The sequence below is a fragment of the Mytilus edulis genome, chromosome 5 (genome assembly GCF_963676685.1).
Source record: "Mytilus edulis chromosome 5, xbMytEdul2.2, whole genome shotgun sequence".
Taxonomy (NCBI): Eukaryota; Metazoa; Mollusca; class Bivalvia; order Mytilida; family Mytilidae; genus Mytilus; species Mytilus edulis.
In genome coordinates this window covers 35,164,550-35,183,747 of record NC_092348.1, presented here as the reverse complement: position 1 = coordinate 35,183,747, position 19,198 = coordinate 35,164,550, and the positions used below count along the sequence as shown (strand labels likewise).

At 31.2% G+C, this 19,198-nt stretch overlaps 1 protein-coding gene across 6 annotated transcripts; it reads left to right on the top strand.

Annotated features, from left to right (window-relative positions):
* Window positions 1-350: 350 nt before the first annotated feature.
* LOC139523549 (lysosomal protective protein-like) lies at window positions 351-19,198 on the top strand. 6 transcript variants are annotated; one of them, XM_071317661.1, is made up of 12 exons: window positions 351-453; window positions 4,341-4,516; window positions 4,935-5,046; window positions 9,760-9,810; window positions 10,175-10,509; window positions 10,900-10,993; window positions 11,369-11,539; window positions 13,680-13,828; window positions 14,717-14,792; window positions 16,228-16,314; window positions 16,851-16,958; window positions 17,733-19,198. In XM_071317661.1, the coding sequence occupies exons 2-12, from the start codon at window positions 4,350-4,352 to the stop codon at window positions 17,817-17,819; spliced, it is 1,437 nt and encodes a 478-aa protein (XP_071173762.1). In that variant the 5' UTR covers window positions 351-453; window positions 4,341-4,349; the 3' UTR covers window positions 17,820-19,198. The 6 variants fall into 6 exon arrangements, with proteins under 6 accessions (XP_071173762.1, XP_071173763.1, XP_071173764.1 ...); XM_071317662.1 differs by lacking the exon at window positions 14,717-14,792 and adding an exon at window positions 14,580-14,655; XM_071317663.1 differs by having other exon boundaries at window positions 357-431.

Below are 19,198 nucleotides of genomic sequence, written 5' to 3'. Positions count from 1 at the left end.
GTTAATGCAAAGTCGATAACATCGGATTCATCAAAGTATAACAAACTTAAATAGTGTCCCTTGATGTGCGTTGTTAGTGTAATATTTTCACAAACTTATACTTGATTTTAAATGATTTGTAGGTTTAACATTCTTGCTGGAACGTCTGTAAGACCAATCACCAACGATAAAGTAGAAAAAAAAAAATGACCATTTCAAATTTGATTGAGACAAAAAAAATGCATATCTCCAGATATTGTTGAACATAATTCTTATTTTTGGGTAATTTCAAACAAATCAAATAATTATAAAAGTAATGAATTGTAAAAACAAAAACATGTGATATTTAAAATCTTCAATAGTTGGGTATCAGATATATTACATATCACATGCAAAAAATATTCACGTGATCAAACTTTAAAAGAATCTCATGACTGAATAATATTTCTCTTGTAGGTTTTTTCATTGAATGAGGTAAATATATAAATATGTTAACTCATAATCATATCCATGTGCATAACATAACTTTTACCATAAGTGGACAAGTAAATACACTTTTTTTCTTTATTTCTTCCTGGTTTACCAGTAAAGATTTCCTTATTTTAGAGACCAGGTTGCCCCCCTCCCCTCTTTAAATGAGGCACTGTCCCTCAGACAAGGGGTCATTTTGCTGCTGTAGAAAATTAATAAGAAAAACTGAGCTTTTAACCTTTGAATAAAGGGTGAAAAATCATTCTATTTGGATTGACATTTATAAACATGCTGAAAGAGTGGTCCTCTTACATGTATGTATAGTTCCCTGGGAAAAGATTCTGCAAATATTATATGTGCTCTTTTGAAATAATTAAAAAGCTAGTGGTTTTAAAAAATTAATAAATTAATACTCGAAATTAACCCCTCATAAAAGGGATAGTCATTTCTTTGAGGGGTAATCCCTCATTTGAGATGTTGTTCCCAACCTGATCATGACTACATGGAATGTGGACAGTGGAAGAAGAATTGTATGATGTAACATTTTTACTGATGTGTGTGTGTGTTTGATGTCAATTTTGAAAAGTGTCACTCCTATGTTGCTTTGGTGACAGGCAATCTGCTTGCTTTTAAAATGTTTTAAATAAAATACATGTGATACTAGTTAATTTAAACTAGGCGCTGGCTACGGTTACATGGAAATGTAACAATAATAAAAATATTATTGTTACATTGGAGACTAAATGCCGGAATGCATGGTTGGGTAAGGACTTGTTTAATTACAAATGTAACAATAATTATTGAGGCTATATGGTAACATTGCGTTATTGTTACAGGAAAAACAGTAATGTACGATGGGACTAGAAATATGTACTAATAATAAAAGTTGAAGACATTTATTTTATATTTACAATACATACATTTATTACATACAATTTATTTACTGAAATTTTTATTTACAATGACAATTTCTACAAATCCAGTAAGTGTTTTTTAAAGTCTGACACATTTTTGATGAACGAAATTACGTCCTCCACGGATACGTGTACATACAGAAGTTGTTAGTATTTAAGTGACAGTTAACACAATTTGCTTTTAATGTATCAATTTGCGTCAAATTGTATAGCTGTATGAAATTTATGTCTTGATATCGTTTTAGTTTTGTTTAAAACGCATCCTAAGTTTTAATGTTTTTCACCCTAAACAAAATTGGTTCAAAGTATAATGACAGTAATAAGAGAAGGTGTGCAGTTAAATACTTTTAAAAAGTGAAACCATTGGACTATATTTTTCGCCTTTGGCACTCCTGATCTTGAGTAGTATCTTTAAGAACATCAAAACCATTAATACGTAAAACTATTCAAGTTATACACCATTTGTTGAATAATAATATTTATTTTTTATCGGTATCAGGGGCGGATCCAGCCATTCAAAATGTATGAAAGAATTAAGCAATCCAACTATAGAAGATTTAAGTTTAATAAATCTAGCGTACATGGCGTACATGTACATTGCCGTAGCCTCAATAATTATTGTTACATTCGTAATAAATCGGTTCCTCGCCCAACTTTGCATTCCGGCAATTAGTCTCCAGTGTAACAACCGTAGCCAGTGCCTTTAAACTACTCATATATGACTATGAGCTGTGTTGGTTATAATTGACCTAAAGTATCAGTATCTTCACAATTTTCAAATGATTACAGATTTGGGATAGAAATTTTTCAGCAAAATTGATTTACATACGCATATATCCCACACATTTCATTTAATGTACTAACAGTGTATACATTAAGTTTTGTAAAGGTGGCTTGAGGTCATGAGGTGACTTAATTAAGTGCAAGTTACATTTGGTCAAAAAAGTGAAAATAAACATCACTGCAGTGAAGCAGTGATGGAAAAAGTATGTGTGACAGCTGATGAAAAAATTTAATTCCAAAAAACAATGAAAAAGGAGCAGTAAAATCTCTTGCGCAAATACTAGAAAATTGAAGATGAATAATAAAGAAGTCATATTATGAAACAAGTGTTGACTTTTTATAACAGCTAATATAATAATTTTGCCTTCAGTGAATACATGTACAAATGTATCACATATCTTGGTTAAATGAATCATTGCTCCATATTTGCATGATTCATTGGCATTGGTTTTGACCTTCCTGATTCTTGTAGTAATTGAGTTTTGAGATTTTTGTTCTCAGCTGAACAAATACAATCATGTATATATATATTGGTCGGAAAGTCATGAAAGATTGTATGATTGCAATTGATGGTCAGTAGGTCTGTGCCTTTTTGTAATATCTTTAATCCTCTCTGCCATTTTATTAAAGTGCTAATGTATGCCTCTTGTTTTTACATTCTGTAAGGAGGTTATCTTGTAGTTCTGTGGTGGTAAGTCTTTTGTTTCTGTGCTGCTGTTTTTGGATGTCAGTCTCATCATTAAGAGATATAAGCTGTGAAAGATAGAAATTGGCCTTGTGCAACTGCACAGATACATGTACATTTACTGTGGATTCATTATTTTTCGTTGGATACCAAATTTCATTGATTTCGTGGGAACAGGTGAACCACAAAATAAAATGTTCAACGAATACAAAATTTTCTATAGGCTTGTACCGGTATGCATACTTCAGAAAAACCACAAAATCAAATATCCACAAACATGTAAGTTTTTTCCTCAATCCACGAAAATTGGTACCCACGAAAATAAATGAATCCACAGTGGAACATTTAAATACGAAGTAAGAGATGAATTTTGATCTCTTTTGCAGGGTTCTTATATTTTATATCAACCCTATTTTAAAACAGTTCCAGACTTTGCATAGAAATTTTTCAACCAGAAATAAGTTAACAGATGTATAAATATTCAATTTCTATTCCACACAGCTCATATATGTACTGGTATGAAAGTATGTTCTGGTGTCCATAACCTTGTAGATATGAATCTTTTGCTTAAGGTTTCTTTTATATCTCTTAATAGAACTATATACATGTAGCTAATGGCTGCTCAATTCAGACTATGAATCACATAAGCAACACGACAGGTGCCACATGTGGAGCAGGATCTGCTTACCCTTCCGGAGCACCTGAGATCACTCCTAGTTTTTTGGTGGAGTTCGTGTTGTTTATTCTTTAGTTTTCTATGTTGTGTCATGTGTGCTGTTGTTTGTTTGTCTTTTTCATTTTTAGCCATGGTGTCAGTTTGTTTTAGATTTATGAGTTTGACTGTCCCTTTGGTCTCTTTCGTCCCTCTTTAATAAGAGTCCTACAGTGCTGTGACTGTATTGAAGGATTTATATTTTACTATTCGAAAGTGTTAAATTCCTATCTTTTGAGTACAATATGTATATGTACTTTTCTCATTTGGAGTTATTGTAAGATTTGCTTTGAACTACATGTAGCTCCATATGTCAGATACAGATATACAGATTAAAGTTTATATGATTTTTAGCTAAAATGACAACTATTGTTCTTATTTTGTAATAAGAAGAAGAACACAAAAAATATACTTGTATATCAAATTTATCTTTGAAAAAGAGGTCAATTTTTATCATTTGCATTATTAGTAAGTCATTGTAAGTTGAAAATGTAACATGTTTATCAGTCACCTGGTAAGATTGTGTAAGATATAAACTTATGATTCCACATGACCAAGGTGTTAATATTTATTTATTTGACCTAATTTATCTAAAGGGCAAGACAGACACATGGTCTGTCATGGGAGGACAGACATCAGACCATGTTTGTCTTTCATCTCAGTATGTCCTTAAAAGTACTGTATATATATATACTTGTTCACTCATATCAGCTAGATCTATCCCCATAGACACATCTTTCCTGCTACTGTGATAGTTATTATTCAGCACATGTAAAAGAAAACAATTTTTTTTCAGATCACAAACATGTGGACTACAGTACTAGTGTTGACAATTTGTTTGATACTTCATATGAGTTATGGAGCACCACCTGCAGAGGAAATTAAATATATGCCAGGACTACACAAGCAGCCATATTGGAAACAGTATTCTGGGTATTTGAATGCTACTGGAACAAAACAGTTACATTACTGGTAAGTACATTGTATAAAAACAAAATAATCATAGTTTTATAGAAAATTGAATATAATGATTCTTACTATTTGTAGCATCAGCATGATCAGTTTCTCAATTATTTCTAAGTTCCCTGTATCTGAGATGAAAATAAGAGCTAGCATGCCAAAAAAGTATATTGTCTGTTAAATTTAACTTTATACTCAAATTGTTTTACATCAGAGGATATGGTTTATATTGGTAAACTAGTTACATTTCAGCATGCTCAGTGTCATCTGAATGTAGTTTACTTTAATTTTTTCACCTGATCAATTTTGTTTTTCACAACTTGACACTATTTGAATGAATACGGATGATACGATACAATTTAAATGCAACAAAAAGAGTATATATATATAGCATATATAGTGAATAAGATATCGTCTTTATCTTTTCTAGGTTTGTACAGTCAGCCAATAAACCATCAGAAGATCCTCTGGTTCTGTGGATGAATGGGGGACCAGGATGTAGTTCTGATTTAGGTTTACTCTCAGAACATGGACCTTTTAGGGTAAATTAACTTATACTGCATGTTTAAAATTGATATGCATTGTAGGCAGTTGCATAAGTGATAATTCATTTGCGTTCTAAGTTCTAATTTGAAAAGTAATTCCAGTTTACCATTACCTTTGAATGACGAAAAAGGATGTTTTTTATCCATATAAATTGTTAGTATGATTTTAAAATTCAGTACAAAATCACATATTTTTTGTGTTAACAATAATGACATGTCTTAAAAAAAAAAATCATTAACTTAGTTTCTTTAAGTAGCCATATTTGAACATAAAAAATGCCATTAAAAAAAATGTTTAGTTGTATTAATAAAAATAATCCCACTATTAAAGCAGTACCGTTTCCTGAAAACAGGCAAAATTTGGAAATCAGTCATGTCTATCAAATGATCTGTAAATCTCATTCTAGTCTATCTATATGAATGTTTTCTTATTATTTGGATACTGTGAAGCGAGAAGAGTATTCTTATCTATTATTTTTATTTTTTCCTTCTGTTTGATTGGACCACATTCAATAGTTTACCCCTCCCCCTTTTTAGCTCACCTGGCCCGAAGGGCAAATCTGACTGGGGTTAAATTGTTTATCAGGTCAAGATCTATCTGCCCTGAAATTTTCAGATGGATCAGACAATCTGTTGTTAGGTTGCTGCCCCTGAATTGGTAATTTTAAGGAAATTTTGCTGTTTTTTGTTATTATCTTGAATATTATTATAGATAAAAATAAACTGTAAACAGCAATAATGTACAGCAAAGTAAGACCTAAAAATAAGTCAACATGACCAAAATGGTCAATTGACCCCCTAAGGAGTTATTGTCCTTTATAGTCAAATTTTAACAATTTTCATAAAACTTGTAAATTTTTACTAACATTTTCCACTGAAACTACTGGGCCAAGGTCATTATCGATAGAAATAATTGTAAGCAGCTAGAATGTTCAGTAAAGTAAGATGTAGAAACACATCACCATCACCAAAAATTGTCATGAATCCATCTGCGTCCTTTGTTTGATATTCACATAGACCAAGGTGAGCGACACAGGCTCTTTAGAGCCTCTAGTTTACCATTGAATCTACCCAAGTGGGCCTCTTGTTTAAGTCAAATTGAAAAACTACCCAAAACTTTTTCATATTGAAGAATTTGCTACAATACAACAATCTAAAGACAAGAAAGACCACACCTTTCTCTTTATTGACTATACAGGTCTTTATACATGCCTACTATATCATGATTTTTAGACTGTACTTGACACCCCAATGAATATACAATTTGCAATAAAAATAAAAAAAACACAAAATGAATACATAAGTTGGTGTTTTTGGTAAGAATATTGATTACTTGTCACACCTAATCACAAAAATCCTTGTCATGATGGATAGTTTTAGAAAAATTCTACTTTTTAAACGAATTTTTAACCCAAATATGGAATTTTCAATTAACCATGCAGTGCCTCAGACAGGAAAAGAAGTATAGACTCATGCAAAGTGAACATTTTATGAAAAGTTCATTTTTAGCTCACCTGGCCCAAAGGGCCAAGTGAGCTTTTCTCATCACTTTGCGTCCGGCGTCCGTCGTCCGGCGTCCGGCGTCCGTCGTCCGTCGTCGTCCGGCGTTAGCTTTTACAAAAATCTTCTCCTCTGAAACTACTGGGCCAAATCAAACCAAACTTGGCCACAATCATTATTGGGGTATCTAGTTTAAAAAATGTGTGGCGTGACCCGGTCAACCAACCAAGATGGCCGCCACGGCTAAAAATAGAACATAGGGGTAAAATGCAGTTTTTGGCTTATAACTCAAAAACCAAAGCATTTAGAGCAAATCTGACATGGGGTAAAAATGTTTATTAGGTCAAGATCTATCTGCCCTGAAATTTTCAGATGAATCGGTCAATCGGTTGTTGGGTTGCTGCCCCTGAATTGGTAATTTTGAGGAAATTTTGCTGTTTTTGGTTATTATCTTGAATATTATTATAGATAGAGATAAACTGTAAACAGCAATAATGTTCAGCAAAGTAAGATCTACAAATAGGTCAACATGACCAAAATGGTCAGTTGACCTGTTTAGGAGTTATTGCCCTTTATAGTCAATTTTTAACCATTTTTCGTTAATTAAAGTAATCTTTTACAAAAATCTTCTCCTCTGAAACTACTGGGCCAAATTAATCCAAACTTGGCCACAATCATCTTTGGGGTATCTAGTTTAAAAAATGTGTGGCATGACCTGGTCAACCAACCAAGATGGCCGCCACGGCTAAAAATAGAACATAGGGGTAAAATGCAGTTTTTGGCTTATAACTCAAAAACCAAAGCATTTTGAGGAAATCTGACATGTGATAAAAATGTTTATCAGGTCAAGATCTATCTGCCCTGATATTTTCAGATGAATCGGTCAATCGGTTGTTGGGTTGCTGCCCCTGAATTGGTAATTTTGAGGAAATTTTGCTGTTTTTGGTTATTATCTTGAATATTATTATAGATAGAGATAAATTTTAAACAGCAATAATGTTCAGCAAAGTAAGATCTACAAATAAGTCAACATGACCAAAATGGTCAGTTGACCTGTTTAGGAGTTATTGCCCTTTATAGTCAATTTTTAACCATTTTTCGTAAATTAAAGTAATCTTTTACAAAAATCTTCTCCTCTGAAACTACTGGGCCAAATTAATCCAAACTTGGCCACAATCATCTTTGGGGTATCTAGTTTAAAAAATGTGTGGCGTGACCTGGTCAACCAACCAAGATGGCCGCCACCGCAAAAAATAGAACATAGGGGTAAAATGCAGTTTTTGGCTTATAACTCAAAAACCAAAGCATTTTGAGGAAATCTGACAGGGATAAAAATGTTTATCAGGTCAAGATCTATCTGCCCTGAAATTTTCAGATGAATCGGTCAATTGGTTGTTGGGTTGCTGCCCCTGAGTTGGTAATTTTGAGGAAATTTTGCTGTTTTTGGTTATTATCTTGAATATTATTATAGATAGAGATAAATTGTAAACAGCAATAATGTTCAGCAAAGTAAGATCTACAAATAAGTCAACATGACCAAAATGGTCAGTTGACCCCTTTAGGAGTTATTGCCCTTTATAGTCAATCTTTAACCATTTTTCATAAATCTAAGTAATCTTTTACAAAATCTCGACTGAAACTACTAGGCCACAATCATCTTTGGGGTATCTAGTTTGAAAAATGTTTCCGATGACCTGGCCATTCAACCAAGATGGCCGCCACGGCTAAAAATAGAACATAGGGGTAAAATGCAGTTTTTGGCTTATAACTATGAAACCAAAGCATCTAGAGCAAATCTGACTGAAGTTAAATTGTTAATCAAGTCAATATCTATCTGCCCTGAATTTTTCAGATGAATTGGACAACTGGTTGTTGGGTTGCTGCCCTCCAATTGGTAATTTTTAAAGAAATTTTGCCGTTTTTGGTTATCTTGAATACTATTATAGATAGCGATAAACTGTAAACAACAATAATGTTCAGCAAAGTAAGATCTACAAATAAGTCAACATGACCTAAATGGTCAATTGACCCCTTAAGGAGTTATTGCCCTTTATAGTCAATTTTTAACAATTTTCATTAATTTGGTAAATTTATGTAAATTTTTACCAAATATAGTTCTCTGTTACTAATGGGCAAAGTTCATTATAGATATAATTGTAAGAAGCAAAATCGTTCAGTAAAGTAAGAACTTCAAACACATCACCATCACCAAAATACAATTTTGTCATGAATCCATTTGTGTCCTTTGTTTAATATGCACATAGACCAAGGTGAGCGACACAGGCTCTTTAGAGCCTCTAGTTTAAATATTCTACCTAAATGTCAACAATTGAGCCATAAAAATAATTACCCTTATGAAAAAAAAGTCTTTTGTATTTCATAGAGGAAAAAATCTTTCCATGTTCTTTTTAATTGAAAATCATGTATGTAATACCATCATAATCTCAATTGGCCTCAAACTGTTGTGCTTTATATCTATTTATACTTTTGAATGGTGTCTAGTATAAAAAAGCATAATTATTACATAATTTCAGTTTTTTCAGTGTAACTTGATACCCCATGATTTTTTTCTCTTAGAAAGTCCTAAAATTATGATGTTTTGTCATTCTGGGCACACAAAAGTCAACATGAGCTACATGTACTTCCTTGCAGTGAACATATGATAAATTCACCCTATGCAGGTTGCAGTCTTGTAATTGACTGCTCCATAGGCTTACATGCAAAACAGCTGATCTTTGAAAATAAAAAAATTAAAAATACTACATAGAAAATTGTTTCATGTTCATATCATGTATGTGGAATTGTGACTTAATCGAAAAAAAAGTGGGTCAGGCCACGAAGATCAAAAAGTTACGTAACACTGGAGTCAAAACATTTTTTTTCTACTTTCTGTTTCCTGTTTTTACTAGGCCACACCACTTCCAGTAAACATGATATCCCTCCGCTTTCCTGGATTGATATCCCCATAAAGATGCAAGATTTTTTAAAATCTATATATGTTTCAACTTTCAATTCAGCATAAACCTATAATCAAACAGCAAAAATTGAGTCCAGAAAAAAATTCAGAAATTTTTTTTTTTCCCTCCATGTTTTGACATGCACCGGAAACTGAAGTTGTAATACAAGACTGGTACCTTAAGCAGAACTTGTAATAGTTTTATGATAACTTCAAAGAATGATATTTTATGCATGAATGATATTTATTTTTAGATTGGTAAAGATGGAGCCAGTGTATCATACAATCCACACGCCTGGAATAATGTAAGTTGACAATTATTTAGTCTAAAATGTGATGAAAGAAAAAAAGAACACTTTTGAAATTTAAAGCATTTTGAAATAAATGTTTAATTGATTCTCAGTTCAAGATTTACCTTTAAAAGTGCCCCTTTATATATAATTCAGCCAGTCTGACACTTGAATGATCTTAAATCAAGACACTAGACTATCATTGATTCATAGTAAAGCTTATTTTTGATTTGTCCAAGGCACATTTTTTCGTGGCTTGCACTTTTTGGAACTTTCAAACCCTGCTTTCTGTTTCCTGATACTAGAGACACCTAAGTATTTATGGCTCTGGCAGGACAACACAGACATTCTTATAAATATTTGATTATCTTTAAAAAAGGTAGCCAATATGATGTATCTGGAGGCTCCAGCAGGAGTAGGATTCTCTTACTCACAGGATAAAAACTACACTACAGACGATGATCAAGTGGCACTAGACAATCACATGGCATTGAAAAATTTCTTTCTAAAGTTTCCAGAATATGCCAAAAACGATTTCTATATAACTGGTGAAAGCTATGGTGGTATTTATGTTCCCACACTGTCTGCTAGAGTTGTTGATGATACTGCTATCAACTTTAAAGGCTTTGTTGTAGGCAATGGATTATCTGATGACGAAATGAATTCTGATTCTCTTGTCTACTTCGCCTATTATCATGGATTGATTGGGGACAGGTAAATTGTGTTTGTCATTTATGTTAGCAGTTGTGGTGTGCTCACATAATTATAATTATACCATAATTCCTCCATCTCCAAACTATCTTATTGTAGCCCTGTCAAATTATATTTTACTTTTATGAAAGAAAACAATAAGTGTGCACAATTAAGTTATGATTGATATTTGCTTGACACTGCCAATATCATTCACACACTGTCATGACTATACAAATCTACTAAGATTTAAGTCAGACTTTTCAAAGTTGATTACAATAAACTGTTAGTACATGTACTTGTGAAATATCCTATAGAACAATATAGGATGAAAATAATAGATCCACCATATTATCTTATTTTAAACTCTTGTTAGCACTCCCATGTGAATGAGTATTTTGTATTTACTTTCAGTTTGTGGAGTGGTTTGTCAAAGTACTGTTGTCAAGGTAACATGACAAGGTGTGCATTTTCACAAAGCAGAGGAAAGGAGGAATGTGGCAAAGCTGTAAGTTATTATAAAGAAATTTATTATGGTGTTGTTGATTTATAGAATATAGTATGTTATGGTATTTGAGGTACATGTAATCACTTGTTCTGTAGATTCCATTATTTTTATGAGATCACATTTTAAATAAAAGAGGAAAAATTGTATTTCATATATTTTTGATTTTATAGTTTTGTCAAAGTCTACTTACAAACCTATACAAAACAGTTCACTGAATGTTGTGTTGTGATAGTGTTGTACAGGACTCGGTGTCCTACGGTTCACAGTTCACTGAATGTTGTGTTGTGATAGTGTTAGCAGGGCATGGTGTCCTATACCATAGACATATATACTTGTATATCATGTGTTCATGTTATGTTTGTATTTATTTAACAGTTAAGTCCTGTTACTGAGATTGTGTATGGCAGTGGTTTAAATGAGTATAACTTGTATGGTACATGTGAAGGTGGCAATGGTATCTATTTTGATGAAGAGACCAACAAAGTGGCATTCACACATCAGAAGTGGCAAATGAAGAATAATCCATATGTTTCTCAGAAAATGAAGGTAAAGTAATATCATTTAGTGTTTGGTTTGATAAGCTTGAGCATACAAATTATTTAGGGATATATACTGAAGTAACTGGACCAAATCTTTGTTGACAACAAACAGTATCAACCAGGCAATTGGTAAATACTGGTCCCATATAAGGGCGTTTTTCAATAAAAGTGTTCCTTTCAGACCTAAAAAAAAATGGAAAATCAACTAGTCTAAAATTTATTTTCAAGAGTTATTTTGAATACCTCTATTATATACCTGTTTGTAGACAAAAAGTGCAATTTTAAATACTCTTTAAAATGATATTATTTTCATAATTTGTGTACTGTTTCGTAGGGGACTTTTGTCCCCTACGAAACTGCTTCTAAACACACATATTTTTGCAATTTTAAATGTTTCCTATAGACATTCCAGTTTGTTTACTTTATATACTAGAAAAATCTCATTTTTTTCTGAATTGGTGAACCATTTTTTATCGATAAAGATTAGACAGTACTTCACATATGAAGGTACAACTCGTGTTACGTAGTGGACATTTTGATGCGTTTCGTAGTTGACAAAACTGTTTCGTAGTGGACAAAAAGTTTCGTAGTTGACATCAACCCTATTCTATGTTAATAAAAACATAATAAAAATTATATGAAACTAACCTTTGTTATTTGCTTTGCACGAATATAATTGAAAAAAAAGTAAAAAAAGACTGCAAGGTAGTGGTAGTGTCCACTACGAAACGTTTTTCTCCCAAACTTGTTTCGTAGGGGACCGTTTCGTAGGGGACATATTCACATATTTTATTTTTTTCTCACAACCCCTATATTGCAATAGTAACAAGACTGACTGTATTCAACAAAGCGTTATTGAGCTGTACACTGATATTTTTTTCATAATTTTAAAACCAGTTACTGAAAGAGATTTGACCCGTTTCGTAGTGGACATTTACAAAAATACGGTATCACTCTGGTCCATTTGATGTGCTCAATTTTTCTTACCAACAGTTTAATTGCCGTTATAAGAGCATCCCTTCTTTTGTAAGACCCTAATGTTTATATCTCTTGCAAACAAAAAATTACATTGATTTTATAAAACTGTTTATAAGCAAGTTTTAATGACTTCGTTTCGTAGTGGACATTATGTTATGGACACACCTTCTAAAATAAAAAATCCTATGTTAAAAGCTGTTTATTAAAATATGTTGGCTCTAAACATACTTTTGAATTATTAAAGAACTTATATTAAGTAAAATTAATATTTATTTCTACATTTTTTTACGATATTTTAGAGTATGAATGTTGAACAGGCGGTCTAGGGACATGCCATTTTGGTTGTTTTGGACCATAAATGAATCAATATCTTATCAATCCCTCTAAAAAATAAACTGTTTCTTTGCTTTAAAATGTTAAATCTAATTCAATGTACTGTCTGCACAAAAAAATTACTTGCAAAGATCAAACACATTTTTTTTTAAATGGCTGGGACAAGAAAGTACGTTTTTATTGAAAAACGCTCATATACTTTGTTCCATATAATCTACATCAATGTCTAGGAGTACATGCCAAAAAAAATCCTTACTTACAAAAATTTGATTTGCATTTTTTTTATTTTTAATATTATTTAAAGGTAGAGATAATTTAGAGTCTTTGAGGACAATGCTTAAAATTCAAGATTAAGAGCACAAGATGCAACTAGATAGGACATGTCCCCACACAACACCAGGACAATGCAGATACAGGTGCTCATAAAATTGTTCTCGATGTGATACTCAAATGACACATCCATAAGTCTGTTGTGTACTTGAATTAAAATATGAATTGTATGTACCTTGTAAACTGAAATTGATTAAAATTGAACAATTCTGTAATTTTGTGACAAATTTTTGAAAAATCAAAAATATGGTTCTACAGTCAAACCATGTGCTATTTGTTGTACATTTTATTAAACAAATGACTATTTTCAATCACTATCTATTTATAGAATCATTTCAAAAACCAATATCTTTACAATATTGTTATCTGTGGTATAAATGTGCATATGTTCTTCATAGTAAATAAGTTCTAAAAATGATTCTGAAGCATAACGGTACTTCACACTTTTAGTCAAAATATGAATATACTGACTAAAATGTAAAATTTATATGCACTTTATTTTATAGTTTATCCAAGACTTCACAAATGTAGAAGATCACCTTAGATTAACACCTCCATGTCTGAACTACAGCAATGTTGTCAAATACCTGAACACTGCTGAAGTTAGGAAACAATTACACATACCTGATATGGTGCAAAAGTGGGATATCTGTAGGTATGTACAATGTAGATGTAAAATCAGTAAGGTAGCTTTGTTGTAATCCAGCGAATTAATAAGAACTCAGTGTCTATTTAAAGTTGTCTGTTGCGGGACTTTTATCAGGTCACAATACTATGGCATTTAGCTACACTCCTGAGATATCTAGTTAAGTAGATTCGACATGTTTTGATTTCAATTTGAAACCAGCGAATTAATAAGAACTCAGTATCTATTTAAAGTTGTCTGTTGAGGGAGTTTTATCAGGTCACAATACTATGGCATTTAGCTACACTCCTGAGATATCTAGTTAAGTAGATTCGACATGTTTTGATTTCAATTTGAAACCAGCGAATTAATAAGAACTCAGTGTCTATTTAAAGTTGTCTGTTGAGGGAGTTTCATCAGGTCACAATACTTTGGCATTTAGCTACACTCCTGAGATATGTAAAAGTTGTCTGTTGAATAATTGTTACAATTTAATAAAATTGAGAATGGAGATTTGGGATGTGTCAAAGAGACAAAAACCTGACTATAGAGCAGAAAATAGCCAAAAGCCCAAAGGGGTCTTCAACACAGTGAGAAAATCATGCATTATATGCTGTTTACATGTTGTGGTTTTAAATAATAAAACCTCCAATTGAAACCTCAGTCCTTGACCATCCAAATACTCCATACTGTACATAAAATGCTATCTGTTCCAAAAGAAAGTTGAAAATTAAAAAAAAGTAATGTTACTTAGTACATTTTTTTCATGTTTTAATTGTAGTGCTGATATAAATTTGAATTATGGTAGGAAATATGACTCAATGAAAGACCAATATAACAAAATATTATTGGCTAAGGTGAGCAAAGTAACTGATAATTATTCTTGTTTTATAAACATTCCATTTTGATTTTTTCCAGTGCCGTTGTAGGAATGGGGTATAAGCGTTTATATTCCTCCATGGATAAACAATATCACAAAGTCTTGTTAGCCAAGGCAAGTGAACGTGTGCATGTTTTTTCTTTTATATCAACAGCCTGGCTGGATTTTGCTTTTTCTACTGGCCCACTGTGGACAGCCCACCCATGCCCACTCTAGCTATAATCTCTTTTTTTGTAAAAATATTGAATACAAATGCTTATCTGCTTTTTGCAATTGGTTGTACTTGCCAGTATTTTGAATAAACAAAACAAATTGCATGCCCACTCCTATGGGTGGGCAAAGTGGACAAGCTATAAATTTTGCCCACCCGATGCCCACTCCCACTGTGGGTAGGTAGACAAAGCAAAATCCACCTGAGCTGTAGTGTAGTATGGGTTGTAGGCATGTGCATGGCAATTTTATATTATTAATTTACTAACTCTGGAGCTTTACTGCTTACATGTTTAGTACAGATCATGTGTAGTTGCAAGTCTATCCATTGTACTGCTTACATGTTTAGTACAGATCATGTGTAGCTGCCAGTCTATCCATTGTACTTTCTTGTTGCTTTTCACATTTAAAATGATTTATTATGAAAAAGTCTTTGATAAAAGAAAAATTCTTGGTTGTTTAATGTATTTTACAGATTGGTATTTGTGTGTTGGAAAAACTTTCTACATAGATTCGAAAGGAATTTTACATTCAAATTTACTCTAATTACTCTATTTTGTGTAATAATTTGAACAGTTTGAATAATTACACTGACTCATAGTACTAACTAGTATTAACATATATTAACCCAAGTACATGTACTTAATAAGCTAGTTTTCAGATCACAGTAAGGCACTTCTCCAGAACTAAAAATTAGACATTTGATTTTAAATCTTTTTCATGCAAACACACAAGTGATAAAAAGATTGGATTTTTTCTTCTGAAATTCAAGAATTACAAGAATGCAATAAATCCTAACTCATTTAAATGTATTTTGATTAGATATCAAATATCAACCATAGTAATAAAACTCATTATGACTTGAATGTATAAAGCAAACATAAAAACAAAATTGAAAAAAATCCATGTGAAACAGATCTTCTAGATTCAGTAATGTCCTTAATTTCATGTTTTCAACACTGTGATATAAGAGTTGTAAGCATTTACTGAAAAGTAGACAGGGTTTTTATGCTTTTCTTTAATTACTAACTACCTTATACAATTTAATAGATATATATATTCCATGTATAACTTGTATAACTTGTATAAATTAGTTTATGTGAATTGATATCTTATTGAATATGGAGAGAAAATAGATAATTTTTCCTTAATGTACCTACATAATTTGATGAATAATTATCTCAATGAATAAGATTAAATGAAAGAATATCGAGCAGATAACAATCAGCAATCCTCTGGTAAATTTCCAGAGGAACTGAATTGGTCATGTTTAGACTAAAAGGGTAGAAATTCAAATGTTTTATAGAAAAGATAATGTTATGCTTGATTTCCCTTACAGAAAAAGGTAATGGTCTATAACGGAGATGTAGACATGGCTTGTAATTTCCTTGGAGATGAGTGGTTTGTGGAGAGTCTCAATCAAAAGGTTTGTATGAACAACTGTAAGATGAGTAATCAAAACCTTTAGTTTTAAAATGATTTTGGTTGTTGATATTTATTGAATAAATGTTCATATTATATTAACTGATAAATTGGTGAAAGATATTTAGAGATTAGAAAGAAGAATGAATTTTATTATTATTATTATAGAAGGAAGAAATAAAAAAATGTATAAAGTAAGTAAAACATTAAAATGTTCAAATTTTATGCATAATTGGAGCATCCTAATACTGTAAATTCAGAAAGTATTGCAAAGTTTTTGTTATTGTGAAAAATGCAACAGGAATATAATCGCAAAAAAAAATAATATTAAACTCACATTTTATCTGTTTTAAAATTTTGATTTAAAAAAAAAAAAATTAAATGGATTTTTTTTTCAGTATAGTAAAAATTGAATGCACATTTTAGTCTAAAATGCCAAAATAGCAATAATAAATGCATGCAATACTTTCTGAATTTACAGTAGAACATCTGATGAGGAAGAGACATGTTTATACATAAACATATATATTTATGTTTTAGTTGGTGACAGAAAGAAAAGCTTGGCATTATACACCAGAGGGCACCACCAGTACACAGGTTGCAGGATTTGTGAAACAGTTTGAAGATTTAGCACTTGTTACTGTCAGGGTAAGTCACTTATAAGTCTTGTAAAGAAGTATTTACTTAGTTAGTATAAATGAATGAAAGAAAATGCTAGATAGCAACACAACAACAAAAATTAACCAACAATACATTATGATATAGTATGTGTTCTGATAGAAACACTTTAACCATAGGACAACCTTAAAGGGATTTAAATAAACAAGACCATAAAAAGGCAGTGAAATTACTAAATATATAGTTTATTTGTATTTTAAAAACATCTTTTAAAACGACTAGGACAACAGAAATTTCAGAAATAAAATACACAATACCAGCCATGGCTTGGCAAAATAGACAAAGAAAGATATATTTACATTTGTAAATAAACTATAATAAAATATAGTTATATACATATAATTTTGTTTTGCTATATAAGTTCATGATCAGATAAGATTGGAAGAGTAACTGTAACATACTTGTAATTTAGTAGGTCCTTTGTTTCATATCTTATAGAATAGCAGTAGTACTTACGTAAACAAAATCCTAAAAATCATCGGTTTCTGAAATGTACTGGATTATAATTTAGTGGAAATGTCATCCCACTTGAACAACTATTTTGTGTTTCATAGTCTAAATTTGTTACAGGTTCTTTGCAAATGGAAATTGTGAGTTTGACAAGGTTTTATGGTGCCCTAGTCCTCACTCTAGATCTTGTAAAAAAGATATTTTGTTTCACTGACTAAATAATTGATTTTGAACATATTTTTGTGGAGATAACATTATTCAATTGTACATTGTGTGATTTAATCTTATTTGTAGGGAGCAGGTCACATGGTTCCTACAGACAAACCACAACCAGCACTGATTATGATCACCAACTATTTACAAGACAAGCCATTCCAGTAAATGATGTGATAAAGTTCTATCATTACATTCCAGTATACAGGCCTAGAAGAGTCATTAGCTCAATGTGCTCATTAACTTATAAGAAAAGAACATTTGATTATATGATAGAAAAAGACAACATTTTTATCATACAGTCCACTCTAATTTTTTGTCATCATATGAGGTTGGTCAGAAACTGAAAAAGTAGATATAAAATGCAAAGGGTACTTAGAAATTTTTAGACTATTATAATATAAAGTTATTATATTATATATTAAAGGTAAAATATTAATACAGGGGAATACTATATATGTATATGTGACATCCATTTGGGTTGATCGTCTACATTATTTCTATTGCTAGTATATCCTTTCATCTGGAAATCCAAATGTCATTAAAGAGTTATTTCCCTTGAAGGATTGTCTAATTAGTATCATTTGAAATGTTAATATCTATTTGTTTATTTAAAGAATAATTTGATATGTGCCTATTATATTAGTTTCCCCATACTATCAGGGTAATGCTACTTACTGCTTTAACTGGACACAATCACTGTAATGAGATGATACACCAAGAGTCTTTTCAATCTACATAAATAGAGTATTACAAAACTAGATGACTTAAACTTATAATTAATCGTAAAGTATCAGCAGTAATGGTAGTAGAAAAAAGTTCACCAGGACCTTATATAAATTGCCATTTCTCTTTTTTTTCTGTTTTGTTCCTTTCCATCTCCACTGACAAATTATATTAGCATTTGAACTGAAAATATGTTTATGCATTTGTAATATTTTGTTGCATTTTAATTAGTTATTATTCTATTTTGTTGTGCAATATAAATAAAAAAAAAATATTTAGTTTTTCTGATGTATATTTAGATAAAAAGGATAATAGGTGCTCATGCATTGAAAATAATGTAACAACTTAAAATAAAAAAAGCTACATCAGTCTAAATTCTTATTATGTATGAAGAGAAATGAAACGACAGGATTGATTTTGTTTTACTTTTATTTCTGGAAATTGCATTGATATTTTATAGAATGAAACTTAAAGCTTGTAGAATTATTGCTGTATTATTAAATTGCTATGATTTGTCTGTGATTTTTTTATGTGCAATGCTCAATAAAATTATTTACTTTCGTGCTTTGTCGTGTGTAACGTGCTTCATCATCTGTAACTATCCATCATCACTTTCTATGGCTGTTTGCAGTTTTGGCCTTCTTTTTTTTGTCTTCATTTTTTTAAATTTTTGAAACATTCCATAAAAAGTTGTAACAGCTTATTGTATTGTATAATTCTAAAACTTATTTTAACTGTATTTCAAATACAAATATGGTTTAATATGCATGTATATTTTGTTTTTCTTGAAAGTGCATAATTAAATTTTGAAACCAAGTCAA